This window comes from Pieris rapae, chromosome 15 (assembly GCF_905147795.1).
Source record: "Pieris rapae chromosome 15, ilPieRapa1.1, whole genome shotgun sequence".
Classification (NCBI taxonomy): Eukaryota; Metazoa; Arthropoda; class Insecta; order Lepidoptera; family Pieridae; genus Pieris; species Pieris rapae.
Window position 1 is genome coordinate 9,330,120 of NC_059523.1, and position 19,833 is coordinate 9,349,952.

At 33.9% G+C, this 19,833-nt stretch overlaps 2 protein-coding genes across 2 annotated transcripts in view; one reads left to right on the top strand and one right to left on the bottom strand.

Annotated features, from left to right (window-relative positions):
* Window positions 1-657: 657 nt before the first annotated feature.
* Window positions 658-2,894, bottom strand: LOC110997223 (dihydrofolate reductase). Its single transcript, XM_022265274.2, has 4 exons — window positions 2,613-2,894; window positions 2,205-2,376; window positions 1,533-1,643; window positions 658-882 (listed from the first exon to the last, which is right to left on the bottom strand). Exons 1-4 carry the CDS (start codon window positions 2,696-2,698, stop codon window positions 694-696), a joined length of 558 nt encoding a protein of 185 aa, XP_022120966.1. The 5' UTR covers window positions 2,699-2,894; the 3' UTR covers window positions 658-693.
* A 6,265-nt stretch (window positions 2,895-9,159) lies between these two features.
* The window catches only part of LOC110997233 (diacylglycerol kinase 1), a 65,969-nt gene continuing 55,295 nt past the window's right edge, over window positions 9,160-19,833 (top strand). The window contains exon 1 of the mRNA XM_045631453.1: window positions 9,160-9,449. The gene's annotated coding sequence lies outside the window, so the exon portion shown is untranslated. The remainder of the gene's footprint in view (window positions 9,450-19,833) is intronic.

The window sequence follows — 19,833 nt, forward strand, 5'->3', positions numbered from 1 at the left end:
GGTAGAAATATAACAAGCCAACATAACATGCAAGTATTTAGGCACGCGGGTATGCGATCCAAAATTTAATGTCGAGTTATTAGTCGCTCGGTTGTTATTGAAATATTTACATACAAGAATGTCGCTGCAGGTGGGTTTATTGTTCTAATATCGATTATTAATACTATAAATAAAATGTTCGATAATTTTTATATTGTAATTAATATTTATTTCTATTATTAATTTCTCATTATATTATAATAACTTGATCATTCAACGACAGCATGATGTCTTAAACAATAATAATTATTTTTATATAATTATAAAAAAAATGTATCTTCGCTTAGGTTTAATCATAAAATAATTTTATACTATTGCCTCATCCAATTAACAGAAAACAATATATTATATAATTTATTGCACTTGTTTTAGAAAAAAAATTAAATTCTTATGAAACGACATTTAATTGATACCTATTAAAAATATGTATGTATGTATGCGTTGTATTATTTTTAAGTTTATTGTAGGTGTTGATATAGCTTGTGTCACTTTACACTTGTAAAATTTTTGTTAATATTTAATTAATTCATACTTAGTTATTATACTTAATAAACATAAAAAAAACCAACATCTATTATTTTCTTCCATATCAAACGATTTTATATTAAATTAAAAACATTCAACAAAAGTAATTTTTATTCACAACCATCCCTATTAACATTTCTTATAAACTCTAGTATAATATTCGATTCCATTTTCAATTTGCTTTTCGCTTACAACGCCATCTTCGTTTACAAGTTGGAACTGTTTTCTGTCAAAATCGGGGAAAAATGTATCACATTCATATAGTTTTTGGATTTCTGTTAAATATATTTTCTCACAATTTGGGTGTTCAATGGCTGCCTGAAAATAAAAAGAATTTTGTATATATTATGAACGTTTTACAGTCGTTATATATAATAGATATAAAAATTGAAATATTAAAATTAAAGTACAGTATTAACCAAAATTAATAAAATATTATAGACTGAGAGCGACATCTATTATTTATTTAGTTAAGCAAGTCTGGTTCAACACCTTAAAATAGTCCTCTTACTAAAGTATATAACAGGAACTAGTAGTCTCATAAAATTTCTGCTCTGTTAAGGATTTATATTATAACATCTAGCGATAACAACAAAAAATCTAGTGGTGCTACAACAGATTTCTTAAATAAATTGTCTTTTATAAGCTGTTATACAATCAGCCTTCCATGCCTGACATGTCATTAGTTATATATTGAAGACATGCCAGTTTCTTCACTTTAGTTGCATATATGAATAAATACCATACTAAAAAAATATTCAAACATCATGATTTTAATGTACAACCTCAGGATTAAGCATTGCAAAGTCTGGCAACAAACATCTATATGTGTGTTGATACATATAAAAATTGAGTCTACAGTAGGGTGTTGGAAACATTAATTATAGAGGTTGAACAAATTCATAAAATTCATTTATCAATGATATTTTTTTATATATGGAACAAAAAAAAATTTGGATTGTACTTACTTTATAAATGTGTGAACCACCTATAACCCATGCAGCTTCAATGTCGGAACGATTCTCTATTAACTTGATAGCTTCATCTAAATTATTTACAACTTCTACACCATTTGGGACCTAGAAATAAGAGTAGGAATACATAAAATATTATCTTCATATCTATGAACATTTAATCCTTCATATTTATGCACTATATGCAATACTGCAAACATGTCATTCTAAAAATTATTTAAAGGTTTTTCATTTTAGACTAGTTGTAGTAGGTTGAAAACATTACAAAATTTAAATTGATTATTGAATAGTGTAATGTTTTCTAAATACAGTCAAAGCCTGTTATAACAACATTGAGTCCTATTTCATCGTAAAAACTGATAGTCATAACAGCCGATGATGTTGTTATTAAGTACCTTATACAATATTATTCAGTTGGGACCTTTAAATTTGGTCACTACCGGTGTGTTGTGTCGGTTTTGACTGTAACTTAAAGTTAATTGTAATAACTGTTAGTTAAATATTAATACTCTGAGCAAGATTGTAGTAAGACTTTTTAAATTAATCTTAAAAATGTATATTTCTTGGCCACATTTGTGAAATAATAAAAATAAAAGTTTTTTATATTGTACCATGATCTATCATAAATAAAGACCTTTTCCTATAGATAGTGGATGTTAAATTTACCTCTCTTTTGACATCATCAACATTTCTTGTTAGGACAATATTAATTCTATTGTGCAAAGGTTTATATTTTGGTGGAATGCAGTCCCATGTTACTCTTCCCATTATAACAGCATTTTGCCTGGAGTTATCCTGAACCGTAGATGTCATTTTGGTGAAGTATGCCATCTCATTTCTGAAAGTACCATTAAGTAGTAAGAAAATGAGTTATGAAATGAAAATGAAATACATTTTTGAATCGTCGGTAATTTATATATAGTATCTATATTTTTTATTTGATATTCCAATCTATATATATTGCTGTGTGTATATCTAAGTATACTGCTGATGTTGGACTTTTCTTCACGCTTGATTTATTTTAATATGTGGCGAGCTACCTTAAAATTAGGGTAATAATTAAATTATACATACTTTAAACGCCAAGGAAGAGTCCCATTTACACCGATTCCCATATTTTCGCATGCTGCAGCAATCAAGTTTAGTTTGATCTTTGACATAATGATGAAACTAGATTTTAAAATAAAAGCTATATTCTAAATTTCGCTAAGCACTCGATTTTAAACAAATACTAACAAATAAATTAAATGATAATGAGAGAATACAAAAAAAAGTTTAGATTTCTAACATTCCACTTTCTGGCTTTCTGCTTTCCCGGCAAAAATTTACCGCTCTAAATTCTAAAATGTAAATTGTAATGATTTCAATGATTGACATTTTTATTATATGGTAGTCTTTGGTTGTCATAGTTATCGTGTATCAACAGACTTGCACTCACTGATAATGTTTCTTATTAATACTCTGTGGAGTTATGGACTAGAATCTAGATTAATCGTAAACTGCACGAGATAACTAGGTATACTTTAATCTGTGTGTTTTTGATGCATAAAAATGTGAATTATCAATAAAGTTTAGTATTAACGCTAGAACCTCTTAGACAAATGGGTCACGCATATACATATATGTATAATATTTTCTCTAATTCGAGTTTAATTTACCAATCCAAGTTCAGTTTGTAAAGTGAAATATCAAAAAAACAACACGACACAAAATACAATCGTTTCTATGGTCCGTCCACTCTAATAACTTTGTTTCTCTGTATCGTTGTCTTGCTCTTGTTATACCTCTCATTTGAAGACTTCACCTATTAGATACTTTTACTAAGTTTGACATACGTTTATTAGAAATGAATACAGAGAACTTAATAATATGTAGAATTAGATACTAGCCCCGAAGTCGAGTCTTTGGAAGTATGAAATTGAAACTTATTGTAAATTTTAATGAACTATCAATAAATTATGCATATTGCTCTCAGACAGGAAATAACTATCTTTTGACTTAGGTACAATAAAAAATGTATAAATATCAGTAGCCACTGGTAGAGGTACTATTTCGTTTTACATTCAACTTAAATAATTTATGTATGCCCATGTGGGTATTTATATCTTGTATATAGTACAGTATATACTTCTATAAATATAAATGATTGAAATTATTAAATTAGATTTTATTACATTGCTGTTATTAGTTGTTTCCTAATTAATAATAAGAATATTATATTACACATCTTCTTACTATCTTTGTACTATATTTATTGCTCAAAATATTTTAGGCGAAATACCTGCAGCTGAGTTTCATCTTTCGAGAACAGGAGCATTATTTAAGGCAGTTTTTCCACGCACCACCTCTATGTGGAACCAACTGCTGAAGTATTTCCGAACCAATTCGATTTAGCAAGAAAAGAGCATATCAATTTTTAAAGGGCTGAAACGCACTTGCGTCCCATCTGGCAATGTGTCCATAGGCAGTCAACATCAGATGAGTCTCCTGTCCGTTTGCCCCTATTAAAATAAATTATGTAGTCTGAAGTCCCACAGACTGTATGTCTAATATAGACATTATTTATGCATCTGTTCCATTTGTCACATTTATTTTTACATGACGGTTTCTTCATAGTAGGTACCTATTTTCAGCAGCCAATTTAATTAATAAAATTTAATTTGATTCATGAAATATATCGATAAAAAGTGTTTCGGCTAATCTAGAATTTAATTCAATCCACAATTTATTTTCATTCCCCTTTAATAAAGCTGACAAGGAAAGCTTTTATCTTGAAGATACGATATCAAATTGCAATGGACGCTCGGGGACCGAAATAGGACCACTTACCCTATAATTCAATTAGTTTTTAAATGATTTCCTTTGGGGTGGCTCGGATCTGATAGTTGGTCACTTTAATTTAGAAGTTTGTTGTGGTTAACTAGTATAGTTTGGTTACACCATCTTTGCGTCTTTGCATACTAGGCACATATGAACCAATATATTTCATTACACGTATTTTAAAGTATATGAAATAAAAAAACAAAAATACTAACGATTTAGATAATAATAAAAATAAATAAAAAGATTGGTCCCTATGGCAGTGTATTTTTAACGCACGAGGCACGTAAATTTTTCACGAAGATGCGCAGCGTTTTTGTCTTAGAAAATGAACAGACCGATTGAGAGAGAGTGAGAAAGGGAGATCGAGAAAAGATACACGCTATTAGTTGATGTATTCGTTTAGTAGTTACATATTAGAACTTTAGATGGCAATTCTGTCGCATAACGTCTTGTACAGTAAAAGCAGATTTAATATTTATTTAGATTATCATAAGAAAGTACACAGTGTGAATATAGATATAAAAATACATGGAGTGATCATCTACTGGGGCTTTTACCTTAGTGATAATAACAATTACAAAGAAGTTTTACTTCTGACATGTGTACTTTGTACGTACGCACTTTTTTTAATAAGTGAAAATGCGCTTACCCAGGCCCGAGCCATGGTTGAGCTTGACGCGGGGACTGTGCAGCTGTATATACACTCAAATGCTTCTGCTATTCAGAGATTCACTAAAAACACCAAAGCCTTTCTCACGCCCTTATGGGGTTCGCCAGGCGTTCTACCCAAGCTAAAAAGTATTGGAATTACTAACCACTTGCAATTTCCATTCTTGGCCTAGAACCAACTCCGACGATCTAAAACTACACAGTCTCCGTTCTATAGTTCGATGCCCTCTGTATACTATAGAAATTCGTATGTACGGTTTAAGCACTCGCTCGGTACCGTAGCTAGCAGAGGCTGGAAACAAATTTAAATTACATTAAAACTTGCACTCGAACCGGGAATCGAACCCAGTACCCCTCACCTTAGCGGCCACATACAAAGACCGCTAGACTATAAAGTCTTAAAATATATAACTTTATTGTAAAAATAGTAACCTTAGTTATAGTACACGAATAAACGCTATTTTTTATTAGAATAGTATAATTTGTTATTTTAATTAGATTTTTGTTAAATAACATTTTTATTGGTAGTAAATAAAAAATTCATGTGTCGGGTTCCAAGCTCTTCCATAACTACATTTTAACTGTTAATAACACGGGTATTGAATCATGCAGTATATTAGTGAACGAGTGTGTGTGTGCGTGAATGTAAGTGAGTGTAATATTAACTATTGTACGACGCATTAATTCTTAAAATATTTAATTCATGCACTCTGTACGCAGTTACATGTTTTGCATCAGGCGTATTACGAACAATGTATTAAGAACATAAAACTTCCGCCCAGTTAAGTAAATATAAATTAGAATTTGTTAACCCGCTCGCTAAACGGATATTACTTCGTAACTTGGTGAGAAATATAATTAGAAAACTTTCTTATCGTGAACTTACTTCACGCTCCAATGATTTTGATGATAAAAGGAGTCAAGATTAGGGCAAAGCCGAACGGAAAACAAAACGGAAGGGTGCCAGCAGATGTGGACTTCCTTCCAAGCTTGTAAAGAAAGTTTTTAGTTTTCCTAAATTTGAATGTATGAGGCCTGCCTTAATTACATTTAATTAAAAATATATATATTATATAATATACTTATACCAATATTGTCTGAGAAATCCAGAAACTATATTATCTTTAAACATAGTTTATATTTTAAAAATATACATTATTTCATAGAGTATACCAAATCCAAAGACAATATTAGCATATGTATTTTTATTTTCTTTAATACGGAATAGAATCAGAAATGTCTTCTCTCTACGTATTGCTGGCTAATTTTCTTATTCAAACTTTTGTGTAGTATTATTACAAAGAGAAAGATCTGTGTGTTAGTACATCGGAAAATTACATACCATAAACTATACGACAGACTCCAATTGTTTATATTAGAATATCTCTAGGTAATTGAGAACTGGAGACATAGACAAGAAATGTGCATAAAATGACCTCTCTATCCTCTATAGATTGATATATTAATATCATACAATTCAGCAGAGATACTTGAAGGTCCTGACCCTCCTCAGTACAATTTCGTAATATCTCGTGATGACGTAACGATGGTGAAGTGATCGTAGCTTTAGTTTAAACAATAGCCGGAATAGTTAGGACCATTAGTCAAATTCAATTTATCAATGCAATTTATTCTTGCAAATATACGTAAGCATTAAGAAAACCATTGTCCCGACTTTAACGGGCTGATGATAAAGAATCTCAGTCAAGAAATTTACGCGTCCACCGGGAAAACGCAAGTATAAAACGTTTTATTAAGCCTACATCCTAATAAAAATCCCTAATACAATGGTGTCGTAAATAGGGCTGTCGGAGTTACAAATATAATGCTACACTCGTGTTCCCTCGTCTTGGCTTCTCGAAGGTACCATGACGTTATAAAACTACGAACAGTTAAGGTGTAGAGAGACTCTTTGCAACTGAGACTTATCCTAATGGCTCTTATCTCAAAATCCAATACGTTTTTGATGTAAGCGAGTTTTTCGGGCTCCAGAAGGTACACCACTCCTTCTTTGTAAATTGTATTAGTTTTTACAACTAACTCCTAAGCGAAATTAGAGAATTATCACTGAATAAATTCAAATGAATCAATATATAAAGAATTTTGGATGCCGTGCTAATAAACAATGATTTGGTGCTTTGACCAAATAATTGTCTACGGTTTACCCAAGGCATGCGTCTGCGGCTAGGTTTCCTTCTAGCTGCCAGTTTTCCTTGAATGATTAGTTGAAGGAGCTCGTGTTTTTTTGGTGTTACGAAAATCGTGTCCGGATGACGTCCTTTTCTTAGCCGTCATAAGAACTTATTTCTCATGCATTCTGTCCAGCTCGGTTATACTTCGTACGTCCAAGATATTTTAAGCATACGTCCATAAACCCAGATCTCGAACCATTATAGCACAGCACAGCCATTATAATATACAATCATTGATATACAACACAACTATATATAAAATCAGTTGTAAATTAAATAAATTTGATACTGTAAAGTTATGGTGGTTAAACGTTTAAGGATTTCAGATGGAAAGTGGTTTTAAGAAAGCTCAATTTCGATATTTAAAATAGGTGACATCCCTAGTCGTAAATTCTGTTAATGACCAAGCAACCTGCGTGCGTCTTTATGCGTCATTAACCCATAAAGTGCGCTACCATATGGTTGGGACTTGAAAATAAAATTAACTTGTCTTTCACTTTATTTATGGAATGTGATTTGATTGTAAAAATAGGGAATTACTATTGATTAAAATTATCACTTGATGTTCCCGACAATTTTTTTTTATGACATGAGTATCTAGTAAGACAGCGTACAGGACAGGAAGATCAAATTTATTTAATTTACAACAAAGTATATAATATATATGTTTGGGTTATAAGTCAACGAAAAAAATTATTTTATGGCCTTAAAATTTTATTTTGTTAATAATAATAGACAATCATTATGACGTAAGTTCGTTTTGTCACAGACGGCTGACTAACTTTATTTTTGTTTTTTTATTAATTATACTTCATGACTACAAGTAGCAACCTGTATCCAAATACATTTGACGTTGATCTGTAAAATAAATAAAATGTTACATATTTGATTCCTGAACACAAACATTTTTTATAACGAATGTTAGTAATATCACTACATAGTATAAAACAAAGTCGCTTTCTCTGTCCCTATGTCCCTTTGTATGCTTAAATCTTTGAAACTGCGCAACGGATTTTGATGCGGTTTTTTTAATAGATAGAGTGATTCAAGAAGAAGGTTTATATGTATAATAACATCCATTAAATAGCGGAAAAGTACTGTTATTTCTGAGGTTTCTAATGTGATGTCGTAAATAATTACATTTTTTCCGTTTACATTGCAAACGCAGGCTGAACCCTAGGAGTTTTATCAAAATAATGTACTAAGTATTGTACACAGTTTTTGTGTAGTGTATTTAGTATCAGCATTGCACCCGTGCGAAGCCGGGGCGGGTCGCTAGTAGGTTCATAAACTATGATAATAGTTACCTCATGTTATATGCAAGTCGTAACTCAGATTTACTATTTGACTTCGTGTAGGAAATGAAACTTAATATATTCAAAAGGCACTATCTGAATTTGGTAGTCGTTTCACGGCTAACATTTCTTCTCGCGCGATATATGTAAATATTTAGATACCACTTTACTCAGAGTCGTTTATTTTGGTTTGGTTACCTAAACTCTTTTATAAAGACAAATATTTTAACAATAGGTAGGTATATGATTTTAATTGCCATTACAAGCAATTTAATGAACAACTCTGAGTAGGTATTAATAGAGTAGTATTCAAATGTGTCTTACGACCGCGCTTATAATAATAATTATAGTCCCCAAAAAACTTCTTTTTTTACCCCGCCAAAATGTATGTCACCAAACAAACGTCAAATTGAAAAAATGGTCCCGTTTCACTTTATAGACGCGTAATTTGATCCTTTTTATTTTTTTCTGGTCTTGTTAGTGGCCAGGATAATGTAGAGCAAGACAGGATATACGCAAAAAGGGTGTGGGGAAAAGGGACAGTCTATCGTGTACTTTCTCTTATAGTCTGTATAGATTTGTTGAAATGATAGGGTCCGTTCAGCTTCAATTTTCTGCTTTTCAGTGAACGTCGGAGCGTCGGGCAGGGTATACGTCTCTCATGTTTAAATCAGAAAATTCCGTGATTCCATGTGATGTTTTCCGTTTGTTTGACGGGAGTGACTAAGGAATTCGCAATGACTCGATTTAAAGCGAATTAGAAGGAAAATACATCGTTATATGTTGTTATTGTAGGCAAATGTAAAAATAAGATCGTCTGGTGTTTTGTTTTCATGTATTTATGGACTTTTTGACGCTCGCAAATCGGGTGTGTAAACTGTAAGAGTTGTGTGCTCGGTTGGAAATTTGGAAATTGGATTTATTGGGATTTGGTGAGCTTAAGATATTTTTGATTTTATTTCTGTCTGTAAATATTTATATAAGCTAATAAGAGTTTTTATGTTTGTTTCTTCATATTTTGTCGATCTATAGAAAATTCGATACAAATTACTTAAGCCCACAAATAATTAATTGAAAAAATAATGAATGTATGTATGTTAAGTTTTTCCGCAACAACGCTGAACGGTTGATTACATTTTGAAATAATTATGGATAAAGTATCATCAGTAATAATTTACAGTAGTACTAAATACGCTAGCACTTATAATAATCTTTTGAAGGTTAAGAGATAAGGAAAATAAACACGGCCCGTGATGAAAATGTATTTATTTAACTTGTATTTTCGGAATAATTATTCGGAATTTATTTATTTATTTATTCTCTGATATATAATAAAATTCAAAATCATTTATTCGTTTAGATATGTAAACTTATGAATGTAAAAAATATATATGAAATGTTTCTAAATTTGGTTTTATTTTATTTACTGCCAGTTCCCAAATCAGCATTGTCATCAGGTATTGTCTAGCATCCTAGCCGATGACCTGATCTAGATATTAACAAACCCTTACATGAATATATTCGATACTATGTATTTGTTTCCATGAGAATGTAAGTACGTACTCATATTTCACTATGCTTCCTGCTGATAGAGGACAAATATTTAAGACGTCAAAGAACATGGTGTATTAGTTGCACCTCCTGAAAAACGTTGTGTAAGACAAAAAACTTGGCGATCAAAAAGTGTGGCGCAGAGTTTATTGCCAGTTCTTCTATTCCGTTCTACGTCCTTGATTTGAGAACTTGCAGTATAATGTAAAATTTGAAGCATTTAGCATTTAATATGTTTTTTCTTTGACGTTCATAAGTGTACATTGTGTTGCCTAGATGAATGAATGATTTTTGAATTTGAATACATGAATAGATAAAATACATAGGAAATTACGGGATTTCTGCACCTAAGTTAACCGATAGCCTATGGGTAGCATGAATGCATGGTAGAACGGAGAAAGTAGAAAGATAGCTTCCCAATAGTTGAGCACAATTTGTGTATTTAATTTTTTCTTTTATAGAATATCAAACAAATATGTTTCTCAGACAACAACAGTTAGGTCAAAAGCGGCCGTAACTAGCGCGTATGATGTAATGAGAGTGGGTGACGCGTGATATGACATCGTTTGGGGTCTGTGATCTCTGGTATCTCTGCTCTTCGCCATAGAAATATTGCAAATATGAAGATAATGAATATTTAATTCATAGGTATCGTATTTAAGTACTAAAGTTATACTTAGTAATAATAAGTCCAAGAAGTATGAAAATAAAATCTATATCTAATATTTATGTACACAAGCATACAGTATTCAAATAGTATTAACCGACATAGTAATAATCATAACTAAAAATTTATAAATAGAAAATTAAAATAAATTTAAAAATTTGGTGGCCATGCCATACTTAATGTCCTATAACCTCCAGATGGGGCAAAGGACGGCCGCAGTGAGTATCCGACGCGTTCTGTTACGTGGCATTTCCTTGCTGTTACTTAAATTGAATAAAAAAAACTTGAATCACAAACCCTGTTGATGTGATTCACCGGCATTACCAGGCGCCAACTAAATTACCGTCTATACACTTGAATCCAAAAGAGTCTGCTACTAGTTCAGATAAAGGGTGTAGAACCAACGAGATATATTGACAAATGAGAAAAATATTTATTAAAAATGTTTATAAACTAATTCTATGATAAAAAAAACAAAAATCATTTAATGATGTTGGTAACATAATGTACACTTATGAACGTCAAAATAAAGAAATTTAATGTATTTAAATGCTTTTAATTTTACATTTACTGCTAGTTCTCAAATCAAGGGCGTAGAATGGAAGAGAAGTGGCAATAAATGAAGAACACCTTTAATGGATTAAGAATGTTTTGTCCTCACTATTATCTAATAGTGAGGACAAAACATTCTAAATACCAAATAAAAATAAATTCCAATATATCTATATTGGAATAAATTAACGTGAACGATGATGGAGCATTAACTAACTAAAAAAGTTCTTTAAACTTTATTATTTCAATATTCAGAAAGATAAGTTGGGATAAATATGGCCTAATTAACGGCATAAGATTGACCCTCTTAAGCTTTGCAGGCTACTTGATTTTATTTGCCTGGACACGCCATGCGTTGGACGGGATGGTCGCAGAACTTGACTTAGAAAGCGGGATAGTCGGTCTTAAAATGAATGCCGTAACAACCAAAGAAATGACCGATGAATGAATATGAATGAATATATCTCAAGAAATTGACAAATAATAGCAAAAGCTTGGAAGAGTTTTAAGCGTTTTGATTCATGGAAAATAAGAAAACGAAGTAAATGGCAGCTTTACAGTAGGTACTTGTCGACTACCTGTACTAATATTCAGTCTCAAACTTGGGCGTTCACTACAACGCAGCATAGAAACGAAGGAACGGTAGTGATAGGGAAGTGAAGAATATATAAAATACAACATTAAAAACAATAACTCAGGTAGCAGATGTCACAATGAAAAAAATGTTGTGTCGTTTTATGAAACCACGGTAAAAGTGAAACTTTATTTCACGTTATAGATATTTAACCAAAAAAATTTTGGAATCATATTCTATTAAGGGTATAAAATCGCTTTATCAGTCTTAATTTTATACTTTGAAAAGTTTGTGACTATGTACGAAAATACACAGTGCCATTACACATTAAGTTCTTAATTTAAGGGCGGCACGGATGAGAAGAACTCGTCACCGATATTATTTTCAATATAAAGTGTTTTCTCCGTAGTGGCTCAAGCGTGCGAACTTGAGTATGGATGTTGGAATCACGACTGTCCACCAAAAGAATTTTGTTTCTATGTGCACATCTAACACTGGTTGGCTTGGTGAAGGCCAACATGGTAAGGAATAAGTCAGAAGACGAATGTCATCATACAGATTAGATTAGACTGATCATTAAAAAATGATCTAAGAAGCGGATGCAATCTGAAGAATACCTACTTGCCTATAAAATCTTCTAATCATACATACCCACACTTTGTTCCTATCCTTGAAAGTGTGTATATTAGCATGCAATTAAGGGAATACACTGCCAGTGGAACATCAAGTAATGAATTGAAGTTAAAGTGCCGCGGAACTAAATATTTGCGTTGAAAACATACGGATGGATATTCGTTGTCTCAACGCTCAGAATTTACCGGTATTCAAGTTCTCTTCATATAGTCTTCTTTAAGTAGTTACAATCCCTCATAAAGAGAGACATTTGAAGCTGATCGGAAGATTTGTATTATATCATCGACCTAAGATTTTGCAAACTTTTCTTAAAAAACTTTACGGGGACTTTAATAAATTGGAACGAAACATTAAGACGAAACGCGCTAATTATTCCGTCTTTTTACTAAAAAATAACATTACAGTACAATAAGACTGTTATAAATCTTATCAATCACGTAATCCAACTCTTCACGAGTATTGTAGAAAATTAAGTCAACATAATATCACTTTATTAGAAATAATTATTGTAATTCATGTAAAGTCGCACTCTTTTTTTGTGAAATTTATTGTAGGAAAAAAATCGGTTTTCTGTAAAGTCGGTTAACTGACGATAGTAGAACGTGACAACGTCATAAGAAAATACTGATGGAATAGTTGTATTTTTCAAAAGAAAATTTTCATTTTATCTGTTTGATAGATATTTTGTTTGGATATACAGAAGGAGGTAAATGGAAATCGCAATTGAATTTATCAAGTAACATTTATTTGTACGTTTATAAATACAATTATGTCTATTATTGAACGAAATCAGCTAAACGCGAAGGCCGATTGTGCCTCTTTGTCGCTCGTTCCGCGCTCTCTTTTGCACTTCAAGCCTTGAATCGAACGCCTCAGACCGAGGTAAAGCCACATATGTCATGTTTTTTCGTGCGTGCACCTGGCTCCATCGAAATATAAGATTTTGAAGAAGTTGTCACATCAAAAATTATAAATAAACTGATAACATGTTAGAATCACTATTATTGACAAATTGAATTTTGATATTTAGTAAAATATAAGTAGGTGAGGTTTGAGACGGTATTTTATAGATTCAGTATAAAATATTCACCCGTGTCTTATTCTAATTTAGATTCAGTAAGTGTCACCAACACGTTTCTCTAGAATTCAATTAGTTGACAGACGCCATGCTGCCAGTCATTAATTTGACATCGCGCGTAATTCAACGCCTGACATTTCGACTGACCTTGCCATTAATAAAAAGGTTTCGGCTATATTTAACGGACTTCACACAATGAATACTCATTATATATACAATATTCATTTTATAGATTTTTGATTTTAATTCTGTCCACCTTACTAGACTAGACTAACCGTGTCTAAATCAGCAGCATTGTCTTGAATCTTTAACAAGAACCTTTAATTTACTATCTATTATACCTACTATACTATATTTCTTACCTATTATATTGTCAAATTAAGGCCCAGGTCCAAAAGGTTGTAGCGCCACAGATATTTTTTTGAATTTCAACATTTCAACAATATTGTGAGAACTTGATTGCTCATGCGATTTTTAATGTTTGTAACGTGTGATTTTTTTCGTCTACCATCTATAGACATATATAGGGCATACAGAAACTGATTCGATGATTTTTCCAGACCAATAAGCACCTGTGACGTTCATGACGTTAAAATAGTTTTCACGGTTCATACGTTATATTTGAGTTTATCTATTTTTATCGCGAAGTTCCAAACAATTCCATTTCATTTGGTATATTTGAACATCTGTTGTCATGAATCATCCTAGATACGTAATGTCTTGTAAATTGATGGATCCATTTATATACTTTTTGTGTTACTAGGAGTACAGTTAAATAAAACATAAATAAAATGAATTTTGCATATATTATCTTATTTCTTTTAGTAGCTCTGAGCAATCTAGTCAGCAAAGAAATATCTGGAGCGGACTATCTGTTTCCACCGGTGCCTATCAGCGCCTCTCTTATTACAGTCCACAGTTTTGTACTTTATCAGTCCATCTGGTTGGTGAACGACCACTCCAGCTTCTCATTGCCTCTGCGCATTCTATGGCCGAAATAAGATATACTTCGCTGTCGGCGTATGGTAGACAGGGGAGTCCGGGTTTGGTCTGTCTGGTTGTAAGTCTACCACTATTCCAAGACAAAAAAAGGGGGTATACTATCGTTCTTCAGCTTACATTACTTACTTGCTTAATTACACCTCTATCTATAACCTCTTTAGGACTGGGCATATGTCTGAATCTGTTTCATGATTGACAATCTAATAGGCGTATATCCGCTTTCTCTATCTGACAAAATCCGTCCACTTTTTAGGTCTAAGACATGTCGGTTTAATCACGATGTATTCCTTCACCGAGCGAATATTAAATGCGCACATAGACAAAATCAATTGGTGCACAGCCGGGGATCGAACCTAAGACATCAGGTATGAAAGTCGCACGTTGAAGCCTGCCTTTTAAATTATGAAGATCGAATGTTATTTTAATCCATCGAATAACAATATACAATTTGCACACAGAGCTTTGTAAACAAAAAAGCTGTAATGTAGAGTTACGGCCGCTGTATTTGTGAAATAAATCATTTCAATGTTTAATGTTTTAACGCGATATTGTAGGCGAGTTATATATACTTTTGTGTTCCGCTGTGGCTATGTTGTATGGAAAATATTGGCGATTCCATGATAACTAAAAAGAGAAGTATGAGGTGGTGTTGTATGAGATGTCGAACTAATAACTTCTTGATGGGATGGTTTAAAAAAATCGCGTGAGTGGTCTAGTGGCCTCAGCGTGCGACTTTTATTCCCGAGGTCGTAGGTTCTGTGCACCTGTTCTGTCTTTGTGCGCATTTAACATTCACACAAACGCCAAAGGAGAACATGACAGGAAACCGGCTCATGATCTACTTGCCTATTAGATTAACAAATTATCATGAAACAAAAACAGAAATCTGAGATCTGAGCCTACAAAGGTTACAGCGCTTCTGAAATATTTATGATAAAGTATAAACGGATTTTTACCATTTCAGGAAAAATGTGAAGCGTAATTTGAGCTGTTGTATGTTTTTATTTAATTAAACAGGAATAATAATATACTCACTGTCTTTATTTATAAAAGTTAATTAAATTAGATTTTCACATTTTACTGTGCTTTATAACTCTAGCGCTAACAATCAGTGGCGTGCTTTCTTGGGTGGATATAAAGATTGCGAGCATGGGACGGGGAATCCCCTACGATAGCGTCAGTCTCTTTTGCGGGAGTCCCCGAATTCTACATAGAGCTGAGCTAGTGCTAGTGGAGGAATCCCAAAAAAATTTTTTTATGCAAGTGATTTTTTTTTGTTTGTTCTTAAAGTTGAAAGACCGGGTGGGTGTCACCCCAAAAAAGGTGACAACCGGTGCGGACCGCCCCCCCCCTTTTCTACGCCACTGCTAACAATATAGCATAGCTTAACTGAAATAATAGTTGTAACCCCTCGAAATACATCAAAGGGGTCGCTCAAGGGTCACAACTGAACAAGGGAGTTGATGAAGCGCAATAACCTTTGATTTCATCATGCCATGGACCATTACGTAGGATCCTCACCAAATCAATATAGATATATAGTCAACCCACAGGAGAAAACTGTATGAATCAAAGCATATACCGTCTCCCGTCATTTAGCCTAAAACTCCATCAGTAAGAGACATGAAACCTGTATAAGTGAGAATCATTTTTCACGAGTGTTCCTCACGTACCAACCATAAGTTTTTTTTTATAGGACAGGGGGCAAAAGGGCAGGAGGCCACCTCATGTTAAGTGATACCGCCGCCCATGGACACTCTCAATGCCAGAGGGCTCACGAGTGCGTTGCCGGCCTTTTAAGAATAGTATTAATAAGTGAAATTAATACTTGCTTATAACTCTATAAGAGACAGTTAAATGTATTTTAAAGTCTTTGCTACAAATTAAGGAATTCACAGCTTTTCAGGTTGTTACGGCTGGTTTGAGGGTTTTTTAAACCTCTATATGTGAGACAGACCCCTTCTGTACTTCTCTTCTATAAAGAGAATATGGAGACAGCTATGGTTAGTGAGGAATCATTAAAGAGAAAATGAGATCGCGTTCCCCGAAGCTCTCGCTTATACCGGTTTAACTGTACTATAAAGATTTCTTATCTGAACAATACAGAGAACAAATGTAAAAGTTCGATAGATAGTGAATTGCACCAGATAATCGAACAAAGTAAAACACATAAAAACTTTTGAGACTTTTATTATCGTTCTATTTGTTTTTAATTACTTTATTAAGACTCTAACATACGCCGATGACTTTGAGGATTTGACCTCTACTACAAACAATAATTTACTAACGCCATCTAGTCTAACAAAATAGTGAATAGTCTAACAAAACTACGTGAATACGAAACCAATTATTAGCTAAATATAAAAATTTATAAATAAATATTGGTCTAGAAAAAATGGTGGCTGCCAATTATTTAACTAGTACATACATGATTTTTTTACATGTTTAATTCGTTCTGAGGTTAAAACTTTTTAATGTCAGTATTGCTAAAATACCGAAACCGAGTCATCATCATCAGCTGACGATGGACTCTGATGGTTGGTACTGGATCTCGAGGATGGTAAGCAGTAGACATACCGTCATTGAGCTCGTTGTAATCAGCTCAGCGAGACGATACAAGAAATGTGACTATATGAACCTGATGATGGACTCCGAAGGTGAGTAGTGGATCTCGAGGATGGTAAGCAGCAGACATACCGTCATTGAGCTCGTTGTAATCAGCTCAGCGAGACGATACAAGAAATGTGACTATATGAACCTGATGATGGACTCCGAAGGTGGGTACTAGGTCTCGAGGATGGTAAGCAGTAGACATACCGTCATTGAGCTCGTTGTAATCAGCTCAGCGAAACGATACTAGAAATGTGACTATATGAACCTGATGATGGACTCCGAAGGTGAGTAGTGGATCTCGAGGATGGTAAGCAGCAGACATACCGTCATTGAGCTCGTTGTAATCAGCTTAGCGAGACGATACAAGAAATGTGACTATATGAACCTGATGATGGACTCCGAAGGTGGGTACTCGGTCTCGAGGATGGTAAGTAGTAGAGATACCGTCATTGAGCTCGTTGTAATCAGCTCAGCGAGACGATACTAGAAATGTGACTATATGAACCTGATAATGGACTCCGAAGGTGGGTACTGGATCTCGAGGATGGTAAGCAGTAGACATACCGTCATTGAGCTCCTTGTAATCAGCTCAGCGAAACGATACTAGAAATGTGACTATATGAACCTGATGATGGACTCCGAAGGTGAGTAGTGGATCTCGAGGATGGTAAGCAGCAGACATACCGTCATTGAGCTCGTTGTAATCAGCTCAGTGAGACGATACTAGAAATGTGACTATATGAAGCTGATGATAGACTCCGAAGGTGGGTACTGGATCTCGAGGATGGTAAGCAGTAGACATACCATCATTGAGCTCGTTGTAATCAGCTTAGCGAGACGATACTAGAAATGTGTTATATGAACCTGATAATGGACTCCGAAGGTGGGTACTGGATCTCGAGGATGGTAAGCAGTAGACATACCATCATTGAGCTCGTTGTAATCAGCTCAGCGAGACGATACTAGAAATGTGACTATATGAACTTATTAATATTTAATATTAAATAAATATTAGGTAATATTTACTATAATACCACTATATTTCTTTGAGTTTATTGAAAAAATATTCAATTTCAACGATTCGTCTTCCAGTTGAAATTTTAAATATTTTTCTTGGTTCTGAAACCTACGAGTGCAGCATGTTATATCTAAGCCCGAAAATGAAATCAAAGTCAATCAGACCCAGTACCCACCTTCGGAGTCCACCGTCAGGTTCATATAACACATTTCTAGTATCGTCTCGCTGAGCTGATTACAACGAGCTCAATGACGGCATGTCTACTGCTTACCATCCTCGAGATCCGGTCCCCACCTTCGGAGACCATTATCAGGTTCATATAGTCAAATTTCTTGTATCGTCTCGCTGAGCTGATTACAACGAGCTCAATGACGGTATGTATACTGTTTACCATCCTCGAGATCCGGTCCCCACCTTCGGAGACCATTATCAGGTTCATATAGTCAAATTTATTGTATCGTCTCGCTGAGCTGATTACAACGAGCTCAATGACGGTATGTATACTGTTTACCATCCTCGAGATCCGGTCCCCACCTTCGGAGACCATTATCAGGTTCATATAGTAAAATTTCTTGTATCGTCTCGCTGAGCTGATTACAACGAGCTCAATGACGGTATGTCTACTGTTTACCATCCTCGAGACTCAGTATCCACCTTCGGAGTCCATCATCAGGTTCATATAGTCACATTTCTAGTATCGTTTCGCTAAGCTGATTACAACGAGCTCAATGACGGTATGTCTACTGCTTACCATCCTCGAGATCCGGTCCCCACCTTCGGAGACCATTATCAGGTTCATATAGTCAAATTTCTTGTATCGTCTCACTGAGCTGATTACAACGAGCTCAATGACGGTATGTCTGCTGCTTACCATCCTCGAGATCCACTACTCACCTTCGGAGTCCATCATCAGGTTCATATAGTCACATTTCTAGTATCGTTTCGCTAAGCTTATTACAACGAGCTCAATGATGGTATGTCTAATGCTTATCATCCTCGAGACTCTGTACCCACCTTCGGAGTCCATCATCAGGTTCATATAGTCACATTTCTAGTATCGTCTCGCTGAGCTGATTACAACGAGCTCAATGACGGTATGTCTACTGCTTACCATCCTCGAGATCCAGTACCCACTTTCAGATTCCATCAGGTATCAGGTTCAGCAACTTATTTTACTTGGTTGTACAAGTTGCACTTGAAACTTGACAACTCTAAATTTGAGTTTTGTTTGGGTAGGTACTTATATACATATACTTATAACATACAATAATTTTCGAAGTTCATGTCCTCGCCTCACTTGATATTTCTTTTTATATTTTGGCATTTCTAAAAAAATCCGCGGGTAAAAACTAAAATACGCAAATATTTAATTATTATTGGCTTCGACACACAAGCGTAGTCCTCCCGTCGCAAAGCGTTGAGGTGGACTGAAGACAAGCCGCATGCAGGGCTCGCGGGTGTGAAATTGCGGAGGGAAGCCCATTGCGCTTGAGTTTATTTACCTTTTATTACTTTCCATGCCCAGGAAACGAATTAATACAATTTTTTTTTTATCAAAATAATAATATATGCTATATCTAATAATACGTGTAAGATTAAAATAAATCGCATAAACCGTTTTGGAGCGA

Bases quoted from the DNA above. Each gene is read 5' to 3' on its own strand.
- LOC110997223 (XM_022265274.2), bottom strand. From the start codon at position 2,698: ATGTCAAAGATCAAACTAAACTTGATTGCTGCAGCATGCGAAAATATG. The intron at 2,377-2,612 runs GTATGTATAATT...TGGTACTTTCAG, and splicing joins ACTCTTCCTTGGCGTTTAAA to AAATGAGATGGCATACTTCA. The intron at 1,644-2,204 runs GTAAATTTAACA...TCTTATTTCTAG, and splicing joins TTGATGATGTCAAAAGAGAG to GTCCCAAATGGTGTAGAAGT.